Source organism: Hylobates moloch, unplaced genomic scaffold (assembly GCF_009828535.3).
Source record: "Hylobates moloch isolate HMO894 unplaced genomic scaffold, HMol_V3 SCAFFOLD_10, whole genome shotgun sequence".
NCBI classification, from domain to species: domain Eukaryota; kingdom Metazoa; phylum Chordata; class Mammalia; order Primates; family Hylobatidae; genus Hylobates; species Hylobates moloch.
The window spans coordinates 3,006,309-3,029,235 of record NW_026652285.1 but is presented as its reverse complement, the minus strand read 5'-3'; the positions used below and the strand labels follow the sequence as shown (position 1 = coordinate 3,029,235).

At 40.5% G+C, this 22,927-nt stretch overlaps 1 protein-coding gene across 1 annotated transcript in view; it reads right to left on the bottom strand.

Annotated features, from left to right (window-relative positions):
- Positions 1 to 532: 532 nt before the first annotated feature.
- The window catches only part of ANKFN1 (ankyrin repeat and fibronectin type III domain containing 1), a 354,546-nt gene continuing 332,151 nt past the window's right edge, over positions 533 to 22,927 (bottom strand). Inside the window, exons 18-20 of the mRNA XM_058445882.1 lie at positions 19,103 to 19,269; positions 12,335 to 12,551; positions 533 to 1,627 (exon numbers count right to left, since the gene is read on the bottom strand). Of these exons, the coding sequence (XP_058301865.1) occupies positions 831 to 1,627; positions 12,335 to 12,551; positions 19,103 to 19,269 (1,181 nt within the window). The 3' untranslated portion in view covers positions 533 to 830. The remainder of the gene's footprint in view (positions 1,628 to 12,334; positions 12,552 to 19,102; positions 19,270 to 22,927) is intronic.

The following is a 22,927-nucleotide window of genomic DNA, read 5'->3' as shown; positions in this document are numbered from 1 at the left end:
CTGTAATTCAGGCTTTCACTTTGCTTAGCCATCTCCTTGACCCCTGTAAAAATCTATGGATCATTTTCATGCTTGGATGGGAGCTGAGTATACAGGAAGGGCTACTTTCTGTCCTATTCTGTCTTTGCAAGATAGAGCTGAAAGAGAAGAATTCTCTACTTTTCGTTTCTGGTGGTCTCCACACAGCACTATGCGAAGAAAAAAAGGCCTGTCAAGGCCTATTTAATCAGATAAGTACTAATGGATAAATTGGATAAGGTGAGCCCTGAGAACTCTGTATTTTGGAATGACCTAGTTTAGCTGACAGGGAACCAAGGTCAAGCCCACTTAACCCCGTGCCCTATAGACACAACCTGGTATCTTTCCCTCAAACTCTACTTAAGGTTTGGAATGGAGGGAGAAATGATGCTAATCTTATTTTCATTTATAGAACTTCTCTTCATCAATCACAAATTCATGAAAGAGCCCTAAACTAGGGGTCAGATTACAGAACCAGCTGCAGAACAGAGGGTCTCTCTTTGGGATGGCCAACTTCAGTCATAGGTGCCACCAACAGGGTGGCATGTTTGAGTCACTGCATGTCGTATTCCATGTTGACACAACAACTCCCCCATGCCCTTTCTAGGCTGAAGTGGGAATGGCACTGGCAACTCTGGCCTCCACCCACCACACTATTCCAAAAAAAGGGGACCTTGAACTTGTAACCTTTGTATTTATAACGTTCAAAACGCTTGAAAATGAGTGGGTACACAGTGGGGCAGGACGAGGGTAAGGGTGATATAAAACGCAGGTAGTAGCGATGGAGGGGTGGACAGCCGGGATGGGCCTCCCTAAAGCATGCTGCTGAGTATTTCTGACGCGGGAGAGGCGGTGGGGCCCTCCTGACTCACATCGGGGCCAGTGGGGCTGGGCAGGGTGCTGCGGCCTCCAGAGGGCGGGCTCAAGCCTGCCCATGGTTTTTCGTCCTGGGCCACCAGGGCCGCTGGGTAGGGCTCCACGTAGAGGCGGCGGACCGAAGGCCTCGCGTCCTGGAGACTGCTGTTCCGCTCCTCAGGAAGGCTGGCAGCGTGGGCCAGAGTTAGGCTCCTGGGACCATCAAGGGCAGGGCCGGCCCGCTTGGCCTCCTCGGGCTCCTGGGCCAGACCACAGGCCTGGGACAGGTGCTGTGTGTAAATGCCCTCAGAGAGCGATAGCGACTGGGTCTCGCTGTGCATGCGCAACCAGCGATGATGGCGGCTGAAGCCGCCGTAGTGGGGGTGCTTGCCTGGCTTCCGCTTTCCCAGGAAGCCTAGCGGCGGCCGCGCACCGGACACAGTCTTGGCGTGGTTCTTGGGTGTGAACCCCGTGAGGGTCAGGCTATGGAGAAACTCGGCACATGAGCGATCGGGATTTGGGCCGTCGCCCTGGGGATCCTGGCCCGGCCCCAGTGGGGTTTTCACGTCGTGCACTTGTAGGACGTCGGGGGCGCTGCCGCTTAGGCCGGTAAGGGTCTGCTGCGCAATGTCGTGTGATGATAGGTAGACCAGGTCCAGGTCTCTGGGGCTCAGGGCATCGCTGGAGTCGTAGTCACTGTCGGTGGGGAGGAAGACTTCTGAGCAGGCTTCTTCATCAGAGCAGGGCTGTGAATCTGCGAAGCCAGAAACTGATGTTAGGAAAATAGTCTTAGCTAGAGCCTGCTTCATAGGCATAGGAACAGTGCATTTGACCCCGCACTTAGAAGGGTCCTGTGCTTCGTTTAATGCCCTGCTGTCACCTCCTGAAATGCTTACACATTTTGAACTAGGGGCCCCACATTTTCATTTTGCACAGGGCCCCACAAATTGTGTAGTGGGCTCTGGTCTTAGCGTAAGGGAAAGGAAAGAGAGGAACTCTGACAGGTTCAGCCCAGACAGAAGTAGGGGAACCTTCCCTCATTTCCCACACACGCTTTTATTATTAGCTGGGCAGCTGTGGAGAGGATGAAACAGGCTAGAAAGCTAAATGTTATTCATTTATTCATTCCCTATTATTTCAGAGATGATTTTTGCATTTGACAAAGTAGCAGGAATTTAAAAGGGTGAACGAAGAAGAGGAGACTCCAGTGGTGGAAGTTGGTAAACCTGGTTTCAAATCCTAGCTGCCATCTACCTCCATATTCTGAAGGACTACCTTGCTCATTAAAAAATACAACAGTTAATTGAAGAAATAGCCCACATTCTAACCAGGTTAAAGTTAGTCCGTTGATGGCAGAAAATCAGACATGATTATCATCGGAATATTGCCAAATTCATGGATAAAGTCTGATTTGTTAGGAGTCAGTATCAAGGTTTCTTCTATTTTAGGGACTAGAACTAGACGGAATGCTTTTCTTCCTTACTGTAGGAGATGATGTGCATACTTGCTCTTAATTGGCAGGGCAAGATGTCAGTTTTGCCTTTTCACTCCTGGTTGTTACCCAGTATCCATTATTGTTTGTTTAGTTACAAAATCTTAATTTTAATTGGGACACCAATGCACTTATGTAAAAGACCACCTTTTTTCAGCTTCCCCTGCAGCTAAGCATGGCAATATAATTAAGTTCTGGCCACTGAAATGGAAATGGAAGTATGGTATGAAACTTCTGGAAGGCTACATAAAGGGACCTGGCTTAGCTGGGTCGTTACATTCTTTCTCTTTCCTTCCAGTTTGCCTGTAACTAGATGTGTTGGATGAGGTCATGGAGCAACCTTGGAGATAGAAGCCACATGCTAGGATGGTGGGGCTGAAAAATGGAGCTTGTTGCCTGAAGACCATTACGTCTGCATATCAACTTTGAATTGTCTCCTTTTGAGCTTCTTTCGCACAAGAGAGAAAGTATCTTGTGTTTATGACATTCTTATTTGGGTCTTTGGTAACACGAACCCCAAATTTTTTCTAACCAATAGGAGTATGGTTAAATAAATTGTGGTGCACCTGTATATGCACACAAAGGATGAGATAAATTTATAGGTTCTTTAAATAATGTTCTTAAATAAAATTATATGTTCTTTAAATAATGGCTACCAGTAAAAGGATTCCCTCTTCTGCCTTTTTGAGTTCTACTGATCTGTTCAAGGTTTTCCTCAAACATAACCTCCATTAGGAAGCATCCCTCAGCTGTTGGGGCAGAGATATTTAATTACTCTTGGGGCAGAGATATTTAATTCATCCATTCATTCACAATGAAGATTCTTTATTACTTGAGATCCCGCTCTAATAGAAGCACTGTACTTGGTGCTTGAGTGGATATAAAATTAATAAGAGATTATATCTGTCTCTAGGGAGTTTACTGTTTTATAAGAGAAGTTCAGCAAATAAGTGCAGGTATATAGGAAAGAGGGATTATATTTTATTGGGACAGGATTGATGAAATACTCTATCATTTCATTTATTTTTCTCCATTCATTCATCTCTATGTCTATATTAATTTATGTCTACATCCACTTTTAAAGAATGACTGGAGGTAGCTTTTAATAGTAAATGTACAAACGATAAGAGGATTAGAAACAGAGGAAGAAGAAAGAGCACAAGTAGTCCCGTTTTGATATTCTATGAGTTGTATAAAATGTTAAAATTGTAGGGGGCTGAGGGAAGGGTGCATGGCACTTCCTGTACATTTCTTTGTAACCTTCAGGGTCTATAATTATTTCAAAAAACATATTTTTAAAAACAGCATTTAATTTTTAAAAAGGTAGGGTGGGACCAGAGGAGGGTACTGAATGCTTAGATAAGCAGTTTGTACCTTATTTTGTAGCCAGTGGGTAGTCATCAAAGAATTTTGAAGAATTGACAAGATGAGAGCTATGATTTAGGATAGCAACTAGGATGTAAGATGAACATGCTGAGGAAGAGATAGCAGGAAGGCCAGCTGGGAAGCTGTGGTCCAAGCTATATTTTCCCTCCAGATATTTATCTTGTTCAGGCTGTGGGGCTAAGCAAGAGCTGTGGCTGTGTGGAAGAAAATAGAAGGCCAGGAAAGTCATTCATTGAAAGATGTTTATGGAACAGTTATTTTGTGCTAGACAGACATGGTCTCTGCTTTCAAATAGCTCAAAGAGAGTGAATTAGACAATAAGTCAGAAAACACATAAGATTAATTTTGGGTAGTATGAAGTTCTGTGAAGACAATGAAAGTGGATTTTAACTAGAGAGTGACTTAGGAGGAAGATGCTTTTGATAAGGAGGCCAGGGGAGGAAGCATCACTGTACAAAGGGGAGTCTGGGTAAGAACCCAATGATCAGAAGGAACCAGCTATGTGAAAGTTTTAGGGACAAGTGTTCCAGATAACTGGGAGAAGTGAGTGTATAGGCCTCAAAGTTATTAGCAGATATCAAACTGATTCCTGGGAAGATAGGAAATTAAACTAAAGGAGTTAAATTTCAGTCCTGATTTGGGTTGGGTGGTAGAATGGATGGTAAGTTTAATTTGGGACAGGTTGAGCTGAGGGGAAGCCAAAACATCAAGGAGGGGATGAACTGAGAGCATGTGGGTAGCAAAGCTGAAGGAAGGTATTTGTGAGTGTGGAGAAGAAGAAACTATTGGAGAGAGAATGGTTGAAGATATGAGTGGTGAGGTTGATAATATAATAAGGAGGGGTGATCGATTGTGAGCACCAGTGCTGGCATTGGTGCTTAGTGAGAAAGATGGAAGGACACATTGTCCTCAAAGGTAAGTGGTTAGGAAAGAAGAAACATATTTCCAGGTTAAAAGGAGAGAAATGTATAAAGGCCTGGGCTAAATAACTTTGATAGTCTTTAAAAAAGCCTTAGTACTTTTTCCAATCTTTAGTGGGAAAAATAGGACACTGCAAGTAATAGGATTTCAAAATTGTTGATTGTTTTTGATGATAGCAGGGGTAGGTGCCTTAGAAGTGAGGAAGAAGAGAACATAACTGAGGATTTGAAATTGCTCTTGAAATAGGACCCATGCAAAGAATTCATAATTGACTGTAGGTGAACTTCCTTCTTCGTTTATCTGATCAGTGTGTTCAGCTGTGTGCATGTATCCACAATGGTAATAACAATATCTGGTATTTACTTAGTGCCTACTGTGAGCCAGCCATAATGCTAAGAGCTCTAAGTGCTTTATTTTGTTTAACACTTACAGCAATTCTCATTTTGCAGATCAGAATACTGAAGCTTAGGCTTATCAAATTTTCCAATTTGTATTCTTGATAAGTGGTAGAATAGGCTGCCAAATGTAAATCTGTCTCACTACAAAGACTTGCTATGCTGCCATCCACCTTAGCATTTCCATGACTCTGTGGAAACTTCCTGAGGAGTGGCACTTAGTTCATCTAATTCACTTTTTGTGGTACACAGAGTTAAATTACTTGAACTCTTAGGGCTTCTTGACATTGCTGCTACTAGAGAAACATACTAGATCTTGTATTAGTTTCCCGTGGCTGCTGGAACAAATTACCACATACCGGGTGACTTAAAACAACAGAAATTTATTCTTTTACAGCTCTGGAAGCCAGAGTTTGAAATCAAGGTGTCAGCAAGGCCACACTCCCTCTGGAGGTTCTAGGGGGAGAATACTTTCTCTTGCCTCTTCTAGCTTCTGGTGGCTGTCAGCATTTCTTCTGAGCATGCCACTGCTATCTCTGCTTCTGTCTTCTCATGGCCTCTCTTCTGTGTCTGCACCTTCTTTTCTGTCTCTTATAAGGGAACTTTTCATTGGGTGTAGGATCCACCCATATACGGGATGATCTCATCACAAGATCTTTAATTTAATCTGCAATGACCCTTTTTTCAAATAATGTCACATTCATAGGAAGGGGAACATCACACACCGGGGCCTGTCATGGGGTGGTGGGAGGGCAAAGGGATAGCATTAGGAGATATACCTAATATAAATGACGACTTAATGGGTGCAGCACACCAACATGGCGCATGTATACATATGTATACATACAAACTTGCATGTTGTGCACATGTACCCTAGAACTTAAAGTATAATAAACAAACAAAAAACAAATAATGTCACATTTATAGGTTATGAGGGTTCAGACATGGACATAGTTTTTGGGGGCCAGTAGAAGACTGATAGTAAAAATTACTAGAACTAGAAGCAACCACTGAAGTTTGCAACACTTTCAGTCCATAGTCAAGCACTTTGCAAAATCTGTCTGTATTTTGATCTCCCAACATACGAATAGTGAGAACGTACTGTTTGGAGGGGACTAAGGAGTATATGGAATGTGCCTTAAATGAGCTGACAGTCTAATATTTTAATGGAGTATCATATTTTAAGATCCAATCTCTCAAGGAGAGCCTGCATTGTTTTCCCCAGGTAGAGTTAGTTGCTCAGTTATTTTGCCTCTTAGAGCATTTTATTTATATCTCTGTAACTGCATTTACCAAGTTTTATTATAAATTATCCATTTTCCTATCTGTCTTCCTCATTGGACCATGAACTCTAGAGAGCATGCAGTATGTATGTCTTACTCATCTCTGCTTAGTAAATATTGAATAAGTCAGTCAACAAAGGAATGGACTAAGGAACAAAGCAAGCAAAGGGATGTGTAGAATCTTTTGTATTTCCCAGATCATATAGTCTGAACATGGACATATGAGTGGACTATGAAGACCTCCCAAGTACACTGTGTCTTAATCATCATTGTATTATTAACCTCTTGTGCTATAAATGGTACATAGAAGGCTCTCAGTAAAGCATGTTGAGTGGAATTGAAACTGAAACAAATATTGCAATCTGGGAGCATAATGAATAGTGATATTTGACTGTCTCTTAGAAATAATACTACTAATAATAAAGCAAAGCATCCTGAAAGGATCTAATTTACTTAATCTACCATAGATTCCTGAAAACAATAACCCAGATAATTTTGCTTTATCTTTGCTGATATTTGACTGAAGAGCCAGCCCAAATATAGCAGAAAGAACAATTGTCTTAAAATTAGAGAAACCTGGACTGAAGTCCTGTCTTGCTACCTACTGCATATATGATCTTGAGCAAATCATTTAGCTTCTGTGAACTGGTACTATGAATAAGTACTATAAGGAGTAATTTAGTTTGTCAAAGATACTTTAAGTGGGCTGGGTGCGGTGGCTCACACCTGTAATCCCAGCACTTTGGGAGGCCGAGGCGGGTGGATCACTTGAGGTCAGGAGTTTGAGACCAGCCTGGCCAACATGATGCAACCCTGTGTTTACTAAAAAAAAAAAAAAATCCAAAAATTAGGCAGGTGTGGTGGTGGGCACCTGTAATCCCAGCTACTTGGGAGGCTGAGCACGAGAATCACTTGAACCTGGGAGTCAGAGGTTGCAGTGAGCCAAATTTGTGCCACTGCACTCCAGCCTGGGCAACAGAGTAAATCTCTGTCTCAAAAAAAAAAAAAAAAAAGATGCTTTAAGTGCCTTAAAAACAGAAGATGTTAATATTATTGAAATTCTCTTCACCCTAAATAGAGAATAACATTTTAAGATCATTAAAATATAAACCAGTAATCAGATATACTTCAAGGTGAGAATGCTGTTGATAATAAAGGTGAATAATAATTTCTTGTATGGTATCTTCCGCTGGTGATGATCTAGTCCAGTAGATTTCCTAACCTACATTTTAGAGTGAATTAGTGAGTGATATAACTGATTGACTGTAGCTCCCAGAACATGAGAGATAGGAGATTTCATTTCAGGAAAGATGGGGAGATGACATTTCAGGAAAGACTATTGACTTAAAGCTTCTCTTGATTTCAAGAGAAGACCTAGTTATAACCATAGTAACCTAGGAAGGAGATACAAAAGAGCTTGAATATTAAGTGGTAAATATTATCTACTTGGTTCATGGACCCACACTTGGGAAGCACTGCTGTAGTGGGAATCTAAATATTTGACTTGCATGGTGATTGTATTATTTATTAGAAGACTTAGTGGAACCTATTGCTTAGAGTGGGATACCCCTCCCAGAACAGTCTGGGAAAATCTCCAGGATGCCAGCCAGGGCACTGAGGAGAGTTTCCAAGGACTTAGGCCACTGCTGCTCCCTCCCTTCCTGGAAAAGAATGCAAAGTGCAGCTTCCATCCCCAGATTCAGGCCATATGCTCCATTAACCATTGCAGGCACCTTGCCCAGTTGTTATTTTAATAAACTTGCTTATGCTCCTCAATTTCCCTGAGAGGGCCCACTGGGCAGGCCAGGACTGGTAGAACCTTGAATTTCCCCTCTGGTTGACCCAGGAGCTGTTTGATGAAAGTTCTGCTCATAGTATTAGTGCTGGCTTAGGAAGCTTGGCTTTCTTGCCATTGTAATGAGTGTTGTAACTCCTGGTCTCTGTGGGTCAGGCCAACAACAGCAGAGTAGAGTTGATGTGGATTTTGAGGACGTTATGGGGAGATGACATTTCAGGAAAGAATAATTGACTTAAAGCTATTGCTTTTTTTCTTAAAGGCAGGGGACATGGCAGAACAGAAAGAAAAGAATAATAATCCATATTTGCCCAAATATCTATCTTCACAATTTTAATGTACCACTGTCTATATGTATATATATAATATATATATATCCCACTGTCTCTCTCTATATAATAATATATATATATACTACTGTCTATATATATAAAATTTGTGCTTCAGTGAATTTATTTCCACTATGTTTGAGTAGACTTTAAATAATTTATACATGAAGATTTTTACTGAATCTTTCATCAGGACTTCGGTAGAACCTCCGGGGTTTGTTCACCTTCTGATATCCCAAGATAAATAATATCTCCAGATTCCTGTTGATTTTTCTGAGCTATGTATTTTATGCCATAGTGCTCTTAACATCATCTGGAAAAAGGTTACCAAGATTTACATTTGGAAGCTCAGGATAACCTTCAAATGCATCTGAAGGAAACAACACCCCCCTCCCCTCTATTGCCTCACCCATGTGTCACTGGGAGAAACAGCAGTATTGGAAAAAAAAATTGCTGCTGCCTGTGACCACTATACCCACAGAAAAGGAGTGGGAGAGAAAACACCAAAATACCCATGTGATGGACCAAATCATTCCACCCCCTGCCTTGAGCTGCCTTTTCTAGGAGCCAGCTTTCCCCCTTGGGTCCTTGAGAGATGCTTAGTTTTAATTGACTCACAGGAGTTCTACTTTGTGTCTTGAAAACCACACAGAAATGGGTAGTAAGTGAAAGAGTTCCATTCTCCATCCACCTACTCCCAAAAGATATACACAAACCAATTCAAGATACTCAACAGCCTTAAAACAGAATCTTGGGCTGGCACCAGAGGCTAGGTTTGTGATAGGCTCTATATTTCTAGCAGGCTCCTTTGAAGTTAGTGAATCCTATACACACAGAATGGAATTGCGCTGCAAACTTTGCCCTGTGGGTAACCCAGCAGGTATGTTCTTCTAAATTGCATTTCCCTCTTTTCATAAATGGCTTTTGAACAATTCAAAGTGGTCACACTTGTGGGAAGGACAGAGAATGCAGTGACAGATTTCATTGCTCTGAAATGCTTCTGCTTTTGTGAGGGGTAGGACACTAAATGTTTCTCCTCAGTTTTCAACAGCACTTCCCCGTCACTGGGTTCCATTTGTCATTTGCTGCTTTCCACATCTTTGTGTTTCATAGCTCATGGAATCTTGGCTTCCAAGAAGTAAATGGACCCAAGAGAGAGTTATATTTTAAGAAACAGAATGATGATTGCTCACATTTTAAGTTAATAATAAAATCTGAATGTAATTGGCCAGATCCTCTTAGCAGGGAGTTGTGCAACCCGTCTTCAGGCCAACGTGAGTTTGGCACTTCTGTGGCATAGAGAAGGCCACCCTCATACAGCCAGGGAGGAATCCACTAAGGACCCTGTGGCCAAGAGAAGATTAAACACTGGGAAGGTTCTGTGAGCTGAGAGGGCAGACAGGGGCTGCGAAGGTGGAAATAGAAATGAAGAGTTGTTTGTAGAGTTAAACAAATTGTGGGACATCGTAGCATACATAGCTTTCCTGCCTTAAAAAATGCCCTTTCAACCCTACACTTCTCTAGCTACTACCTTCCCTCCTTCTTCCCTTTTGCAGCCAAGATTTTAAAAGAGTGAAAATTCCTGTCCTACTTCTTTACCTCTCATTTACTGCCTGCTTAGCTTCTGTTCAGTTTCTATTTCTTTCCTTTCAAAAACTGCTCTCATCTAGATCACTGATGACTTCCTTGTTGAGAAAAGCAAAACAACTGAAGCTTTTCAGTTTTTGAATTCAGTCTTTCTCTACACATTTTGATTCTGTGACACTGCTCTCTTGTTTTTTAAATCTTCTTTCTCTGGTTGTTCCTTCTTAGTCTAATAGGTCTTGATGCTCCATTCCACAGGGATCCTTCCACAGTCTCCACTTCTTATTCTACCTCCTCTTTCCAGGCAGTCCTGGGGTTGGTTCAAATGTCATCTTTCCAGATAGGTCTCTGCTGATCATCATCCTAGTGAATTCAACACACTTCCTGCCTACTCCCACCCCTGCTGCTGTTTTGTATTATACATTGGAATTTTCACGATCCGAAATTGTCTTGTTTGTTTATGTTTTCACTCTTTGTCCCTCTTTCTAGAATGTAAGTAAGCTCTATGGGAGCAGATATTTTGCTTTATTTATCACTGTATCCCTGTTACTGCAAAGAGAGCCTGGCATATAGAGGGTGGCCAGTAAATATATATTTTTTAAATAGAAAGAAAAGAATGAACAATGTTCTTAGATCCTGAGTTTCAGCCAAACTGCTTGCAATTCCCTAAACTACAAACAGTTGTACAATCTGCTTTCTCTGCCTATAATGCTCTTCTCTTTCCTGTTTTTCTGCTCAACTCTTGCTTATCCTTCATTCCAGATTCCGTCGTCTCCTCCAGGAAGCTCTCTTTGATCATAGGAGTTTAATACTGACAACTTCATAGCAGGTAGGCAATTACCAGGTAATTTTTTGTTAATATATCTGTTTCTCTTATTAGCCTAACTTCTGGCAGAGATGATATTTGATTTGTATCTCTAGCCCAGTGGCAGTCTATAAAAATGCACTCTAGAAACTCTACTTAAATATTTTGTTATTTGGTAAGTCATAGACTCTTTTGGTAATGTAAATTAGTTGTCTCCTAAGTTCTTCCACTTGCCAAGTTTTGACTTTACACATTGAAGTTTTAAAAATGTAGGTGCAGACACAAACTTACTCATAGAAAAGGCTCAGATTCCCAGTAAGCTTTTCTATAATAAAAATAACATTAAAGAGGATATTGACAATGTATTGTCTATTATATGCCATGCATCTTTGATGTAGATTACCTTATTCACAAGTAACTCTTCAAGGTATAGGTATTATTCTCATTTTACATACATGGAAACTGAGTGTCAGATGTAGTAATCTGTTCAAGCTCATATAACTAGTAAAACAAAGCTGGGATTTGAATCCAGGTCTCTGATTTCTAAGTGCAAGCTCTTTCTGTTACACCATGCCGCCCCCTATGGGACAAATCCACAGATCAGGCCTATTTATTAAAAATATTATGAAGCTTACAAAATTGGAGCTCTTACAAACTATAGAATCAAGAAAGATGCTTTGAATCGCCATTGTTTTAATTGACTAGAAAATGGCACTCACCTTAGCATGGCTAGGCAAGAGCTTTTTATTGCCTTTACCTAGTATGCTTTCTCTCTGCTTATAAGCATAGAGGTATTTTGTAGAAATTTATACTAACCCAGTCAGGTTTTTGCTGTTAGACTTAATACCCAAGGGTGGAGAGGTGCCTTGCTAGGTATCTTCTCCAGCTTGTTTAAAGTTCATTATATCCATGATGAGGGCAAGCTACTTACATGGACTGAGTTTCAGGATTCCAGTTTATCCAAGGTTTCTCTCTTTCCCACCTTCCACTCTACAACATTGTGCTATGTGGATGGGAAGTTTTTCCCGAACTCTCACCCAGGTTGGGGCCTGCTTCCTGCCTCGTTCTTGTCAGATGCTATTTAGTAGAGGTTGGGCCTGTTCTCTTTCCTTAGTTTGTCTTGCTCAGATTCCCTTGGCTTTTGTGGCCCTCACCTGGCATCACAGCGGTCCCCATTCTGCATCTTTGAAGCCGTATCCCTGCTTTATATCCTTTTGCATCTTGTAAGTGTGACCTAGAACTGGAATGAATCTTCCCTGCCCCTAAATGGCATTGATCTTAGGTTACTGCTCTAGTTTCCTATTCCTCTACTGTTCTGATTTTGTTTCCTCTATGCTGTTAGACTCTTACCCCTGAGCAGTGTTTTCAGCCACTTTCTGGAACCAATACCTCAGCATAAAAGTCCTCATCAGTGGAGAGAGGACCAAAAGTCCAGGGACTAAACAACAGAACTTCAGATCTCATTGCTTACCACTCACTGCCTTTCTTCTGTGCATCTCTGGGGATGGGGGTGGGGATGGAAGACAGTCTATCTGTGATGATGATGTAGAATTGATCTTCTTTAGGCTCTGCTCATCTGAGGGGTCTATCAGCTTAGTGATGGGCAAGCCAGAAACTGGTTGTTTGTATCTTGCATACTGTAGAGCATCCATGATCCATCTCATTTCACGCCAGACTTCATCTATTTGCTTCGGAATAAAACGGTAACAGACACTAAGTTATCAAGCAGTGATTAAAAAAGAATACCTTTCCCTGAGAGTCCAAGATGATCCATTTTCCGCATTATTGGCTTTGAGCAAGAGTAAAACATTTTTAGCATAGATTTGTTAAGCCAGAAAATACCTCTTTTTGTGTAATATTTTTTGTTTTGTGTATTTTTACCAGAGAAGCTCTGTCATTTAGTGAAAATAGTAGAAGACTTAGATGCTAGCTGGGATATATCACTTATTAGCACTATACTAACTTGTAGCAAGTCACTGACCTTTTTGAGCCTTAGTTGCTTTATTTGTAAAATGTGGCCAAAACATTTTTCATTTATACCTCCCAGGGTTGTTGGGATGATTAGTTGAAATGATGAATTCGAAAGTGCTTTGTGATGCCGCAGGGTACATTGCTCATACATATAAAGGGTTATTATATCCCAGATTATAATTAAATATTCCTCATTAAGATATTGTGAAGGCATATGATAAAGCCTGCATTTCAGAATATCTTGAGAAAGAAATGTAGTCCTAGTTCTTATATGTGAACCAGAAAAGCAAAGCTGTACTGGAATATTTTTGCTAAGTAGAGATTTTTGGACCTATGTTAATAGAAAATAATTAACTTTATATATTAGACTTACTACTTTCTTACATATAGAGTAAGGGCTTCTAAAGTTCAAAATGGCCTTAACGGTTTAATCTTGAATAATTTAAACATCCTTACATTTCTAGAGTAGTCCATTTTAGGTTGTTCCATTTTGATTTTTGGGTTATCAAAGTCATTTTAATGATATTTTCATTATAAAGTACAATAGTAGTTTCCTTGAAGCCTATTTGCATAAAATTCACTCAGATTTTTGTGTCTCTTTCTATGTATATAGATGACGAAAGTTTTCCAGATCTTGATAGGCACGGGCTATGAGCTTTTTTGCTATTCTATCTCAAGGAGGGGCTGTTGGTTAAACATATTTTTTCTTATGACCCTGGAATTTGTGGTAGGCTTTCTATTTAATTTCACTTGATGACTTGGGCAAGTCATTAACTTCTTTGGGCCCATTTACTCAACTGTAAGAAGAGGTAGTTAGTCTACATGATGTCTAAGTTCCCTTCCAGCTCTGAAACTTTGGGATTTATTTTTGAGGAACATTTGGAAATTTGGTATTACCTAACTTCCAGATAGAAGGTGTTCATTATGTGAGTCATGCAAGGTTAATCTCTCTCTCTGATTGTGGAAGTTTTAAAACTAAAACACTACCCAGTGTTATATTTTATTTTCAAAATTTCTTGATAGGTCTTTAATCTGTACTTAAAATCTACTCATTAAGAATATCCACAAACCTGGTCCTCCCAACAAACACAGAGTAGGTCTGACATTCAGTCCGCCAAGTCGAGTGAAAAGCTAGCTAGAGTGAACTAGCGAATGGCAGTGTATGGTCTGACAGCCGTTTTCCCGTGCTTTCTAGTTCTTGTCAGTCCTGTGGTGACAAGACTCAGCAGAGTGTCCAGGGCCAGTGACGAAAGCATGAGACTGAGCTTCGGGCTTTTTTAGCTTGGTCAGTTGGGCAGGAAGTTCAGCAGTAGGCAGGCCCATGGGGAGGCACTAAGCCATTCTGAAGGGAGAAATCTAAAGTCTGGGGATAAAGCCAAAGTGGGAATCCCAGATGAGACTCAGATGAATTTTCCCAATGAGATTGTTGTTCTCTCAGCTGGCTTTTACTGGCCCTATCTCATGCAGCATAAGCTTGTTGAAAGTTATTTTAAAGGCACTGCATGACTGTGGATAGCTTTTAGAGGCCCGACAAGGACAGGGATTGTGTTTTGGTATTTTTTGCTTTCAGCTTTGCAGAGTAGGTATGTACTCAAAAAATGACTGTTTAATGAATGAATGAATGATCTAATTCTTTAGATCTCTACCCGCAGAGTTATTATAAGGATTAAGATAATGTAGATGAGTGTACTTTATCAACTACATATTGTTATAAAATTTTCAGTTTTTATAATGACAATCATGATTACTGTAGTGGGCTGAATATGGAACCCCCATAATACACCCATATCCTAATCTCCAGAACCTGTGAATATTATTTGATATGATATGAAGTAAATATTACTTTATATGGCAAAAGATATGATTAAGTTTAGGATTTTGAGAGGAGGCGTTTATCTTGGATTTTCTGTGTGGATCCTAATTCTAACAAAAAATGTCCTCATAAAGACATTCTTATAAGAGTGAGGCAGAGGGAGATTTGTCAGACATAAGAGAATGAGGCAATGTGAGTACAGAAAGAGTGAAATGATGTGGCGAGAAGTCAAGGAATGCTAACAGCCATCAGAAACTGAAGAGGCAGAGACTAGATTCTCCTCTAGAGCCTCCAGAGGGAGTGTGGCCTTGCCAACACTTTAATTTCAAACCTCTGGTCTCCAGAGCTGTGAGGGAATACATTTCTGTTATTTTAAGCCACCCAGTTTATGGGAATGTGTTACAGCAACCCTAGGAGGCTAATATAATTATTAATAAATAATGTACCTGCTCTCTTTGGATAAGATTGTTTCAGCTTTATTGCTGAGGATGAATAGAGGGATTTAGCGTAGAAATTTTTTTAAAAGTATGTAGGAAAAATATCTACTTCTTAATTTTTCTCAGTGATGTGTAGAGGTCTTAGCTGAAGAAAAAACTTAAAAACCATATGGGTATAGGGAGGCCTGTGGATTGAGTTTAATGAGACTTAGCTAATTGCTCCAAAAGAAGGCCAATTTTCACCCATTTTACCTATACTGCTGATCTAAAAGTAACTGACAACATAATCCCTCTGATTTTAAGGTCCAAATTCAACTTCTAAAGACTTGCTGACACATTTTAAAAAAGAAAGACCATGAATTCCCTAGGTCTGTTGATTAAAAGTTATGCATCCATTTCTCACCCTGCCCCTTAAAAATTTCAGTTTTCATCTCATAAATTATATTCCTTTCTCTGTACTCAGGCAAGATAATATTTTTATTAAAATGTAAAGGTGATTGGTTTTCTCACAGCACAGCTACAAGGTGCTCAAGGGGATGATAGATTGGCTATATTTAATGAGCTGTGTTTCTATTACAGCTTAGGAGCATTTGAAGCATTACAGTATATAAATTATAGCCTAATTGCCCTTTAGGCTTTAGCTGCTCAAAATATGCCAAGCTCCAGGTCTTCACACTTTGACATTTCTGCTGCATGTGCTGTCTATAAAGCCTGTATGCCTTATCTATGATTTTCTCCACCTCCCCGGCCCAGCCCTCCCCCTTTCTGGCTGCACTCCTTGGCTTCTTTTCCTAACTCTATTTACATAGACTGCCTTGCTCTTTACAATGTTTGGTTTGTGTAGTGACTTCAACACTGTCTTAGATCTGGAATCATACAAATGCTCTCACGACTGGCGGTCGCCTCTGCAGGTTATGGTGTGTGGTGGGCTGAGCTGTGAACACCAATGGGTGAGTGGCTACAGCTGGTTTTCATTTTGAGAGAGAGAGGGAGAGAGGGAGAGAGAGAGAGAGAGAGAGAGAGAGAGAGAGAGAGAGAGAGAGAGACCGAGACCACAAAGTCAACATAAAGGGAGAGATGATATTGAATTGTCTCCACTCAGTGAAGTTATCCATGTTGGGAGAAGCAAGGTGGTTCATTGAAGGCTGTGGGTGTAGGGAGATGGTCTTGTTTTACCCGGACCAAGAAGTTATATTTTGAACCCTTTGAGAATTGGCTTTTATCCAAGTCTGTGTGTACCTGGCTGACTGGAAGGGGAAGTATGTAGAGAGGGCTCTCAAGTTACCTGCTTTGGGAGAGCAGAGCAGGCTAGAACTTTGAAGAATTCCCAGCCTGGCCTGCCTTTATCCAACCCACTTAATGGTGTGATATAAAAGAAGAGAAAAAGGCAGTGGAGCCCTAGGCTACATGAAAAAGACAGGAGCAAGGGTAGCAGTCAGGGAGTAGGAATAAAGCCAGGGAACTCTTGGAGGAGTTTGAGAATACAACAGACTGAAGAAAGTCAGCCTCCTTGTTGGAGGAACATACTGGATTCAGGGAGGCATAAGTGGAAAAAGGCAGAAACAGAACCTAAGGCATGGGTAGAGAAGTGTTCCTCTAAAAATATCTCTGGTTGTTAAGTCATAAAATGTTAGAGCCAATTAGACCCACAGAAGTCATCTAGTCCAGTTCTTTCATTTTACATATGAGGAAATTGAGGCCTCCAGAGATCAAATGAATTGTCCAGTACTCCAGAGTTTATCAGAAGATTTGGGACTAAAAGTGTGTGCTCCTTGACTTCTTTTTATTTTGTATTTTTATTTAATAGAGATGGAGTCTCACTGTGTTGCCCAGGCTGGTCTTGAACTTCTGGGCTCAAGAGATCCTCCCATCTCAGCCTCCCAACCTCCTCCAGGACCAACTTCTGATCTGTTGTTATTCTTACTATGCTCCACTATCCCTTATATGGGGTTCAAAAATAAGCCAGTCTTTCGTATTCTCCTCATGCTGCACTCTTCCTTTTCCTGCCCCTTCCCCACCATCTGTGTTCCATTTTTACTGGAAATGAAATCAATGAAGTAAATGTTTTGAATGTTTAAATTCTACATTCTCAGGCCAATGGAGAAAGTAACTTCTTGAAAGTTATTTCTCTATTCTGAGAGGTCACCTAAGATATCCCATTCACAGGATGAGGAAAATAGGATAATCCTAAAGATTTGTCTGCTGTCCACTTTGCAAGTAAATTACAATATTTTCTTCCTGAGTGTTTCAAACACCTCGAATCTCACATATTCATATTTCAAAGAATTTCTCCTTCTTGTGAATGAATGAATGAATGAATATATAATGTATTACATACTTAGTATGTGCCCGGCATTTTGCCGAGTGTTTTATATGTATTATCTCATTGAATTCTCTCAGTAACATTATGAGGTAGCCCTATTATTATCATCCCTATTTTACAGATGAGGAGATTGGGACTGTTGGGACTAAGAGAGATTTCTTTGCCCAAAGTTCACAGCATTTGTTCATCTTTAGGCCTCATAACATCTTGTCTGGATAGTTATAATAGCTTCTTATCTGGTTTCCCTGCCCTTAGTCTTCTCAAATCCTTATTTGGTGAGCATGACCAATCAGAGTGAATGCTTACAAGAAACAACCAGTATGGCTGTACCAATGTATGCGGGAAGAGTATCCTCACTACTTGAATCTATCCTAAACAACGTTTTGAGAGCCTATAACTTAACTTTCTTCAAAACTTCGGGTAGCTCCCTACTGCCTACAGAAAAAAGTACAGATTTCTTAACTATGGCTTTTAATAAAGCCCTTGTGATCTGCTATCATTGCCATCTTTCATTTTTGCCTGATTTCTACCTCTCATCCCTCAATTCATGCCCCAACCAATCTTGACTACTTATCATTCCCCAAATACTATTTTTCTGCTCTGTCTGCCTTATCTGTTTATACTTTCTCTTTGAATGCTCTACATTCTATTTCACCTTACTGTAATCTAACCTATCCTTGTAGGCCAGGCTAGATATCAATTACATCCTTCATGGGAATGTTTCTGATACAAGTGAAAGTAAATTTTTACTTCCTTGTGTTGACACAAAACTTATTTGTTTGTTTGTTTGTTTTGTTTTGGTATATCTTTTTTTGGCACCTAGCACATTTTACAAATTGTATTTACACACATTTCTTATCTACCCTGATGGATTTTAAACTCCTTAACATCAGAGACCATGTCTAATTCAACTTTATATCTCGCATACAGTGTCTGACACCTGGTTGTTTAATAAAGGTTTATCAAATTGAACTGAGTATATATTATAGTGATATTTATCATGGGGCTATTGCTATTCTACTCATTTTGTGAATTGAGTAACTGATGGACAGAAAGATTGAAAGATTTGGCTAAGGGATTCAGAGGCAATTTCAGGCCAGATCCAAATTCTCTTGTTTACTAGTCAGTACCCCTTTCACAAGACCCTGAGGTGTTACCATAGGCTTTACCAGACAAGACCATAGGAAGGGGAACACATTTTCTGATCTTAACAGCCACATATTAAAGTGTCAATTCTGTGAGAAAGAAGCCCAAAACATGAGGAATTTTAGTTCTAATTGGATCTGGGTTAACAAAAACTGGTAGGTCATTTTATTTTCTTTTTCTCTGAGATATTCAATTAATTAATACAGTTTTTCTTTGCATTAGAATTGTCAATGGGCTACAAGGCAAGAGTAATATTCTAGTTACTGCTTCTGGGGTTGATTTTTCTCTCCCGTATGGAAAGCTACCACTACCTACCATGGTGACTGATAACAGTTCTTAGTAATATTGTGATTTATCTGTAACTTTTTCTTAAGGCTTTGTTTGAAAACTTATCTCCCTGAGCTCCACATTTTAACCAACTCAATAGGCTACTTACACACCATGTTCTTTGAATCAGCCTGGGCTGCTGTCCTTTCCCGTGCTTGGCTTTCACCCTTTCCACCCTGCCTCTTCTCCCTTCCTTTTATCCCAGAAGGAACAAACAATTACCTGAATGAAATCTAAAACTTGCTGGTGTCTTTGTTTGGCAGCTGCAACCTCGCTGTCTGAGATCGCTTCCCTGAGGGACTGTTGGGTATTCAGAGAATCCAGCTCCACAACAGCAGAAAGGCGGCAATACAGACTAATAAATTTCTCTCTGTAGCTGCAAAAATGAACTGGAAAATGGACAAGCAAAATAAAACATGTTAAGATCTGGTATCAAAATAGAGAAATTCATACCTCAGAGAAAACAAGTTGAATGAAAACATGATTTATTAATCCTATCAGTGGAAAATATTAAGCCATAAATAAATTATAAATGTGCTCTTAAGGGGCCAGTTGTCTGGCTTTAGTCAGACAGTATTCCCTTTTAAGGTTTACCAACTCCTAGTAAGGTATGGGGAAGTGGGGTTGGCTAAAGCTGCAGTTATGTGGACTTTTCCCTAAAGTTGGGGCTGATTGAGTGTGTGTGTGTGTGTGTGTGTACACACACACACACACATATACACACACATACTGGGAAAATAAGCTTGCTTATCACTTTAAAGAAAAAAAGCCAAGTAGCAATTTGAAATCTAGTTTTGATTTTCATGTCTGATTTCCAGTACATATCTTGCCTACTCCTTTCCAAGGCCAGAACCCCCAGAAGACAGAAGACATGCTTTTCTCAGAGTGTCTTTGGTCTGACTGCAAAACTTCCCCAAGGGCCTATTATGATAGGCTTGGATCCTCTTCTGCCTCTCCCCTTCTTGGCCCCTCTGGATGGATGATATGAGCTGTTGCTTGGACAGACCATTTCTTGTCTTCAGCAGACTTGGTTTTCTTCTCTCAACAGATAATGGGACAGAGACCACAGGAAAGAGTCCAGCCTTCATCTCCATCATTTCCTTTTTTCAGGAGGAACAGAGCAGTGTAGGATTGAGCCTGGTATAGGCAGCTTGAGATGGTCAGATTTCCTGTACTTCTCTGACCAGCTCTGATCATATACCATAACTTTGGATGCTAGCAGGATGAGGAAAGCACCCTGATTCATACTATCATTGTACTGGTTTCTTTCTGGGCATTGATGAATTTGGAGACTCATTCTTCAAGAACCTCTTTTACTCTGTCTACCTCTGACCTGTACCAGTGTGTTCCATGCTTTGGAAATAGGGCTGTTAAAACTCAACAAGTCTGTTGAAACATTTTTATTCTGGCTTCTTTCGTGAGGAATTCTAGGAAGAACATCTAATTACAGGTAGTAATTACAGGTAGCAATTAGATGTTGATTCCTGAGACCCAGATCTGGCCATTTAGGGAAGCTAAGACCACACTACCTCAAAACGGGGCATTGGTCATCTCTACACCTCAATGAGGAAGCCCTACTTTTCTGCATACTGAGAGATTTTTGTCCACCCTACAATTCCCGTGTTACCACTGGCTACTACTTCCTTGTTTTTTTTTTTCTCTGGGGATAAATCTTAGGTGAATGCCAGGGCAGTGTGCTCTGTCTTTCCTTCCATGGAAGTAGAAGAGAAGAATGGGGTGAGAGTGTGAGTGGTCCATCCTTACTCCAGCTATGCCTCATTTCAAGGAGGTGTTTCTCAACTCAGGAGGCCTCTGTCCTGGTTTGATTTTTCTTTATGGTGTCAGATCCTTCCTTCTCATCTTCTCTGCTCTGTTTAGCACTTTTTTTTTTGCCTGACACAGAGAGCTGATTTCATATGCCCTCTCAGTAAATGACAAGCTATGGAGCTTCTCCCAAATGATCTAATTCTCATACTATTTCCCTGCTTAAAGACTTCTACAGAGCTTCCTCTGGACCTGAGGACAAAATCCAAACATCTCTCCATAAGGAAAGCTCCCTGTGGTCTAGGATTTGAGTATATTTTCAGTCACACCTTCCCTCATGCTGCCACCTTCCAGCCCTAGTCCCTCATCCACCCTAAGCTTTGGTCAAGCTGAACTTACTACGAGTCCTTTTATACTTCCATGCTTTTAAACACGCCTTTTCCTCCTCCTCACATACCTTTCTTTACAAATACCTCCAGGTCAACTTGTGATACTTAAAGATTCACGGTAAATGTTTTCTCCTCAGCGAAGTTTTCACCGACATCTCCCTGCCGGGTGGAACTAGTTTCCCCCTCTTTTGTGCTCCTAGAGCACTTATTTCTAAACATTTCATGATGCTTATCCTACTACATTGTACTTATGTGTTTGCTTGAGTGCCTTGGCATTAGATTGTGATTTCTTTGAGGGCAGGAACTATGCCTCCTATTAATTTTTATGTCCTTGAAACCTGGAACATTATAGTTTCTCAATTAAGGCTTATTGACCAAATGAATAAATAAATAAATGCATGAATGGATCTGAAGAGGCAGATCCTTCGCCCGAAGGCTCCTCTTTTCTCCACTGTCTTTCCTTTACTGTGGGCTTGATTTTCCTGTTTGGAAAGGTGGTTCGGGTCTATGATATTTCCTGGCAGCTCCACAGGAAGGAATCTCAACGACTTTTTAGCTTACTCTTGACCCTGGTAGCTCCCTGTATGTGTCTTTATGCCTTTCAAGGAGGGATTATGTCCTGTTAGCACTTGACAGATGTCCTCTCTTGGCTGGAAAGTGACAAGAGTGAAGTGTCTCACACCCTGCCTTTCTAAACCAAGAGGTAAAAAAAAAAAAAAAAAAAAAAATTGGCTTTTTCTCCTTTCTAAAATATGACTGGAAAAATAGGGAGAGGCACTGAATAACTTCTTTAAAAGAAACACTATCAGTCTGATCTGAATTCTTATAAGCCGGGTTGTTCACAGCTTTCTCTTGTTGTGTCTCTGTGGGGGGAGCCTGGATCAGTGGGTGGTCTCACAGCACCCACACTGTCCATGCCATGCACCACAAGTGAGTGATGAGGAGGTTTCAACTAGAACGCTTCAGTTTCCCCGCTCTTGTGGTTTTTTTTTTTTTAAATCCAGACCCTTTAATGTTACTTTAACAAATGTTACTTTAACATAGTGTTTTGTGGTTTAGCAATGATACATTTGGTAGCCATAACTGAGGCAAGGAAGACAGACTGGAAGCTTCTAATTTTTAAAAATGTGAATCTCATGCATTTTACAGATAAAATGGTATAAGGCTACAATAATGTCATTAGCTGGACCACATGATTTGTTAGTAATTCACAGACTAAGACTAATTTTCTGCGGTATTTTTCTCCCTCTTTTTTCTACATAAGATAGTGGCAGACTAACATAAGGTTGGCATCAACACTAGGAGTATAGTACAGTGGAAAGTACACGGGCTTAGCTATCTGACGGACCTGGGTTTGAACCATACTTCTGCCACTCACCACTTGTGTGACAGTGGGCACGTGACCTCTGGGAGTCTCAGTTTTCTCATCTCTAACACAGGGATTATAATGCCTACCTAGGATTAAGTAATACAATGTATATAAAGTGCCCAGCACAGCATATGGCACATACCCAATACAAAATAAATGTTTGTCCCTCTGCCACACCTTTTTACTGCCCTGAAAGAATGAGGCATTTAGTGGTAGTGATTAGAATATTAGAACAGGACTGGAATTAAAATATTCTTCCTAAGGATATCTAACTCACTAAAATCCTAATCAGTCTGAGCCATGTGGCCTAGTTTGGAAGCCAAGGAATCAATGAGATAACCTCCTGGGGTCAGTTTAGTCCAATGAGTCTTTGCCAAGGTGTCAGAAAGAACTGGGGCACAAGGTACCCCTCTAAAGATTCCTAGTAGTGAATGAGTTGACAGGTGGAATAAAGGAATGGTCTCTTAAATCACGTAAAATGGGTATTAGGGATGAAGGTTGACACTATGCCATTTCTTGCAAGCC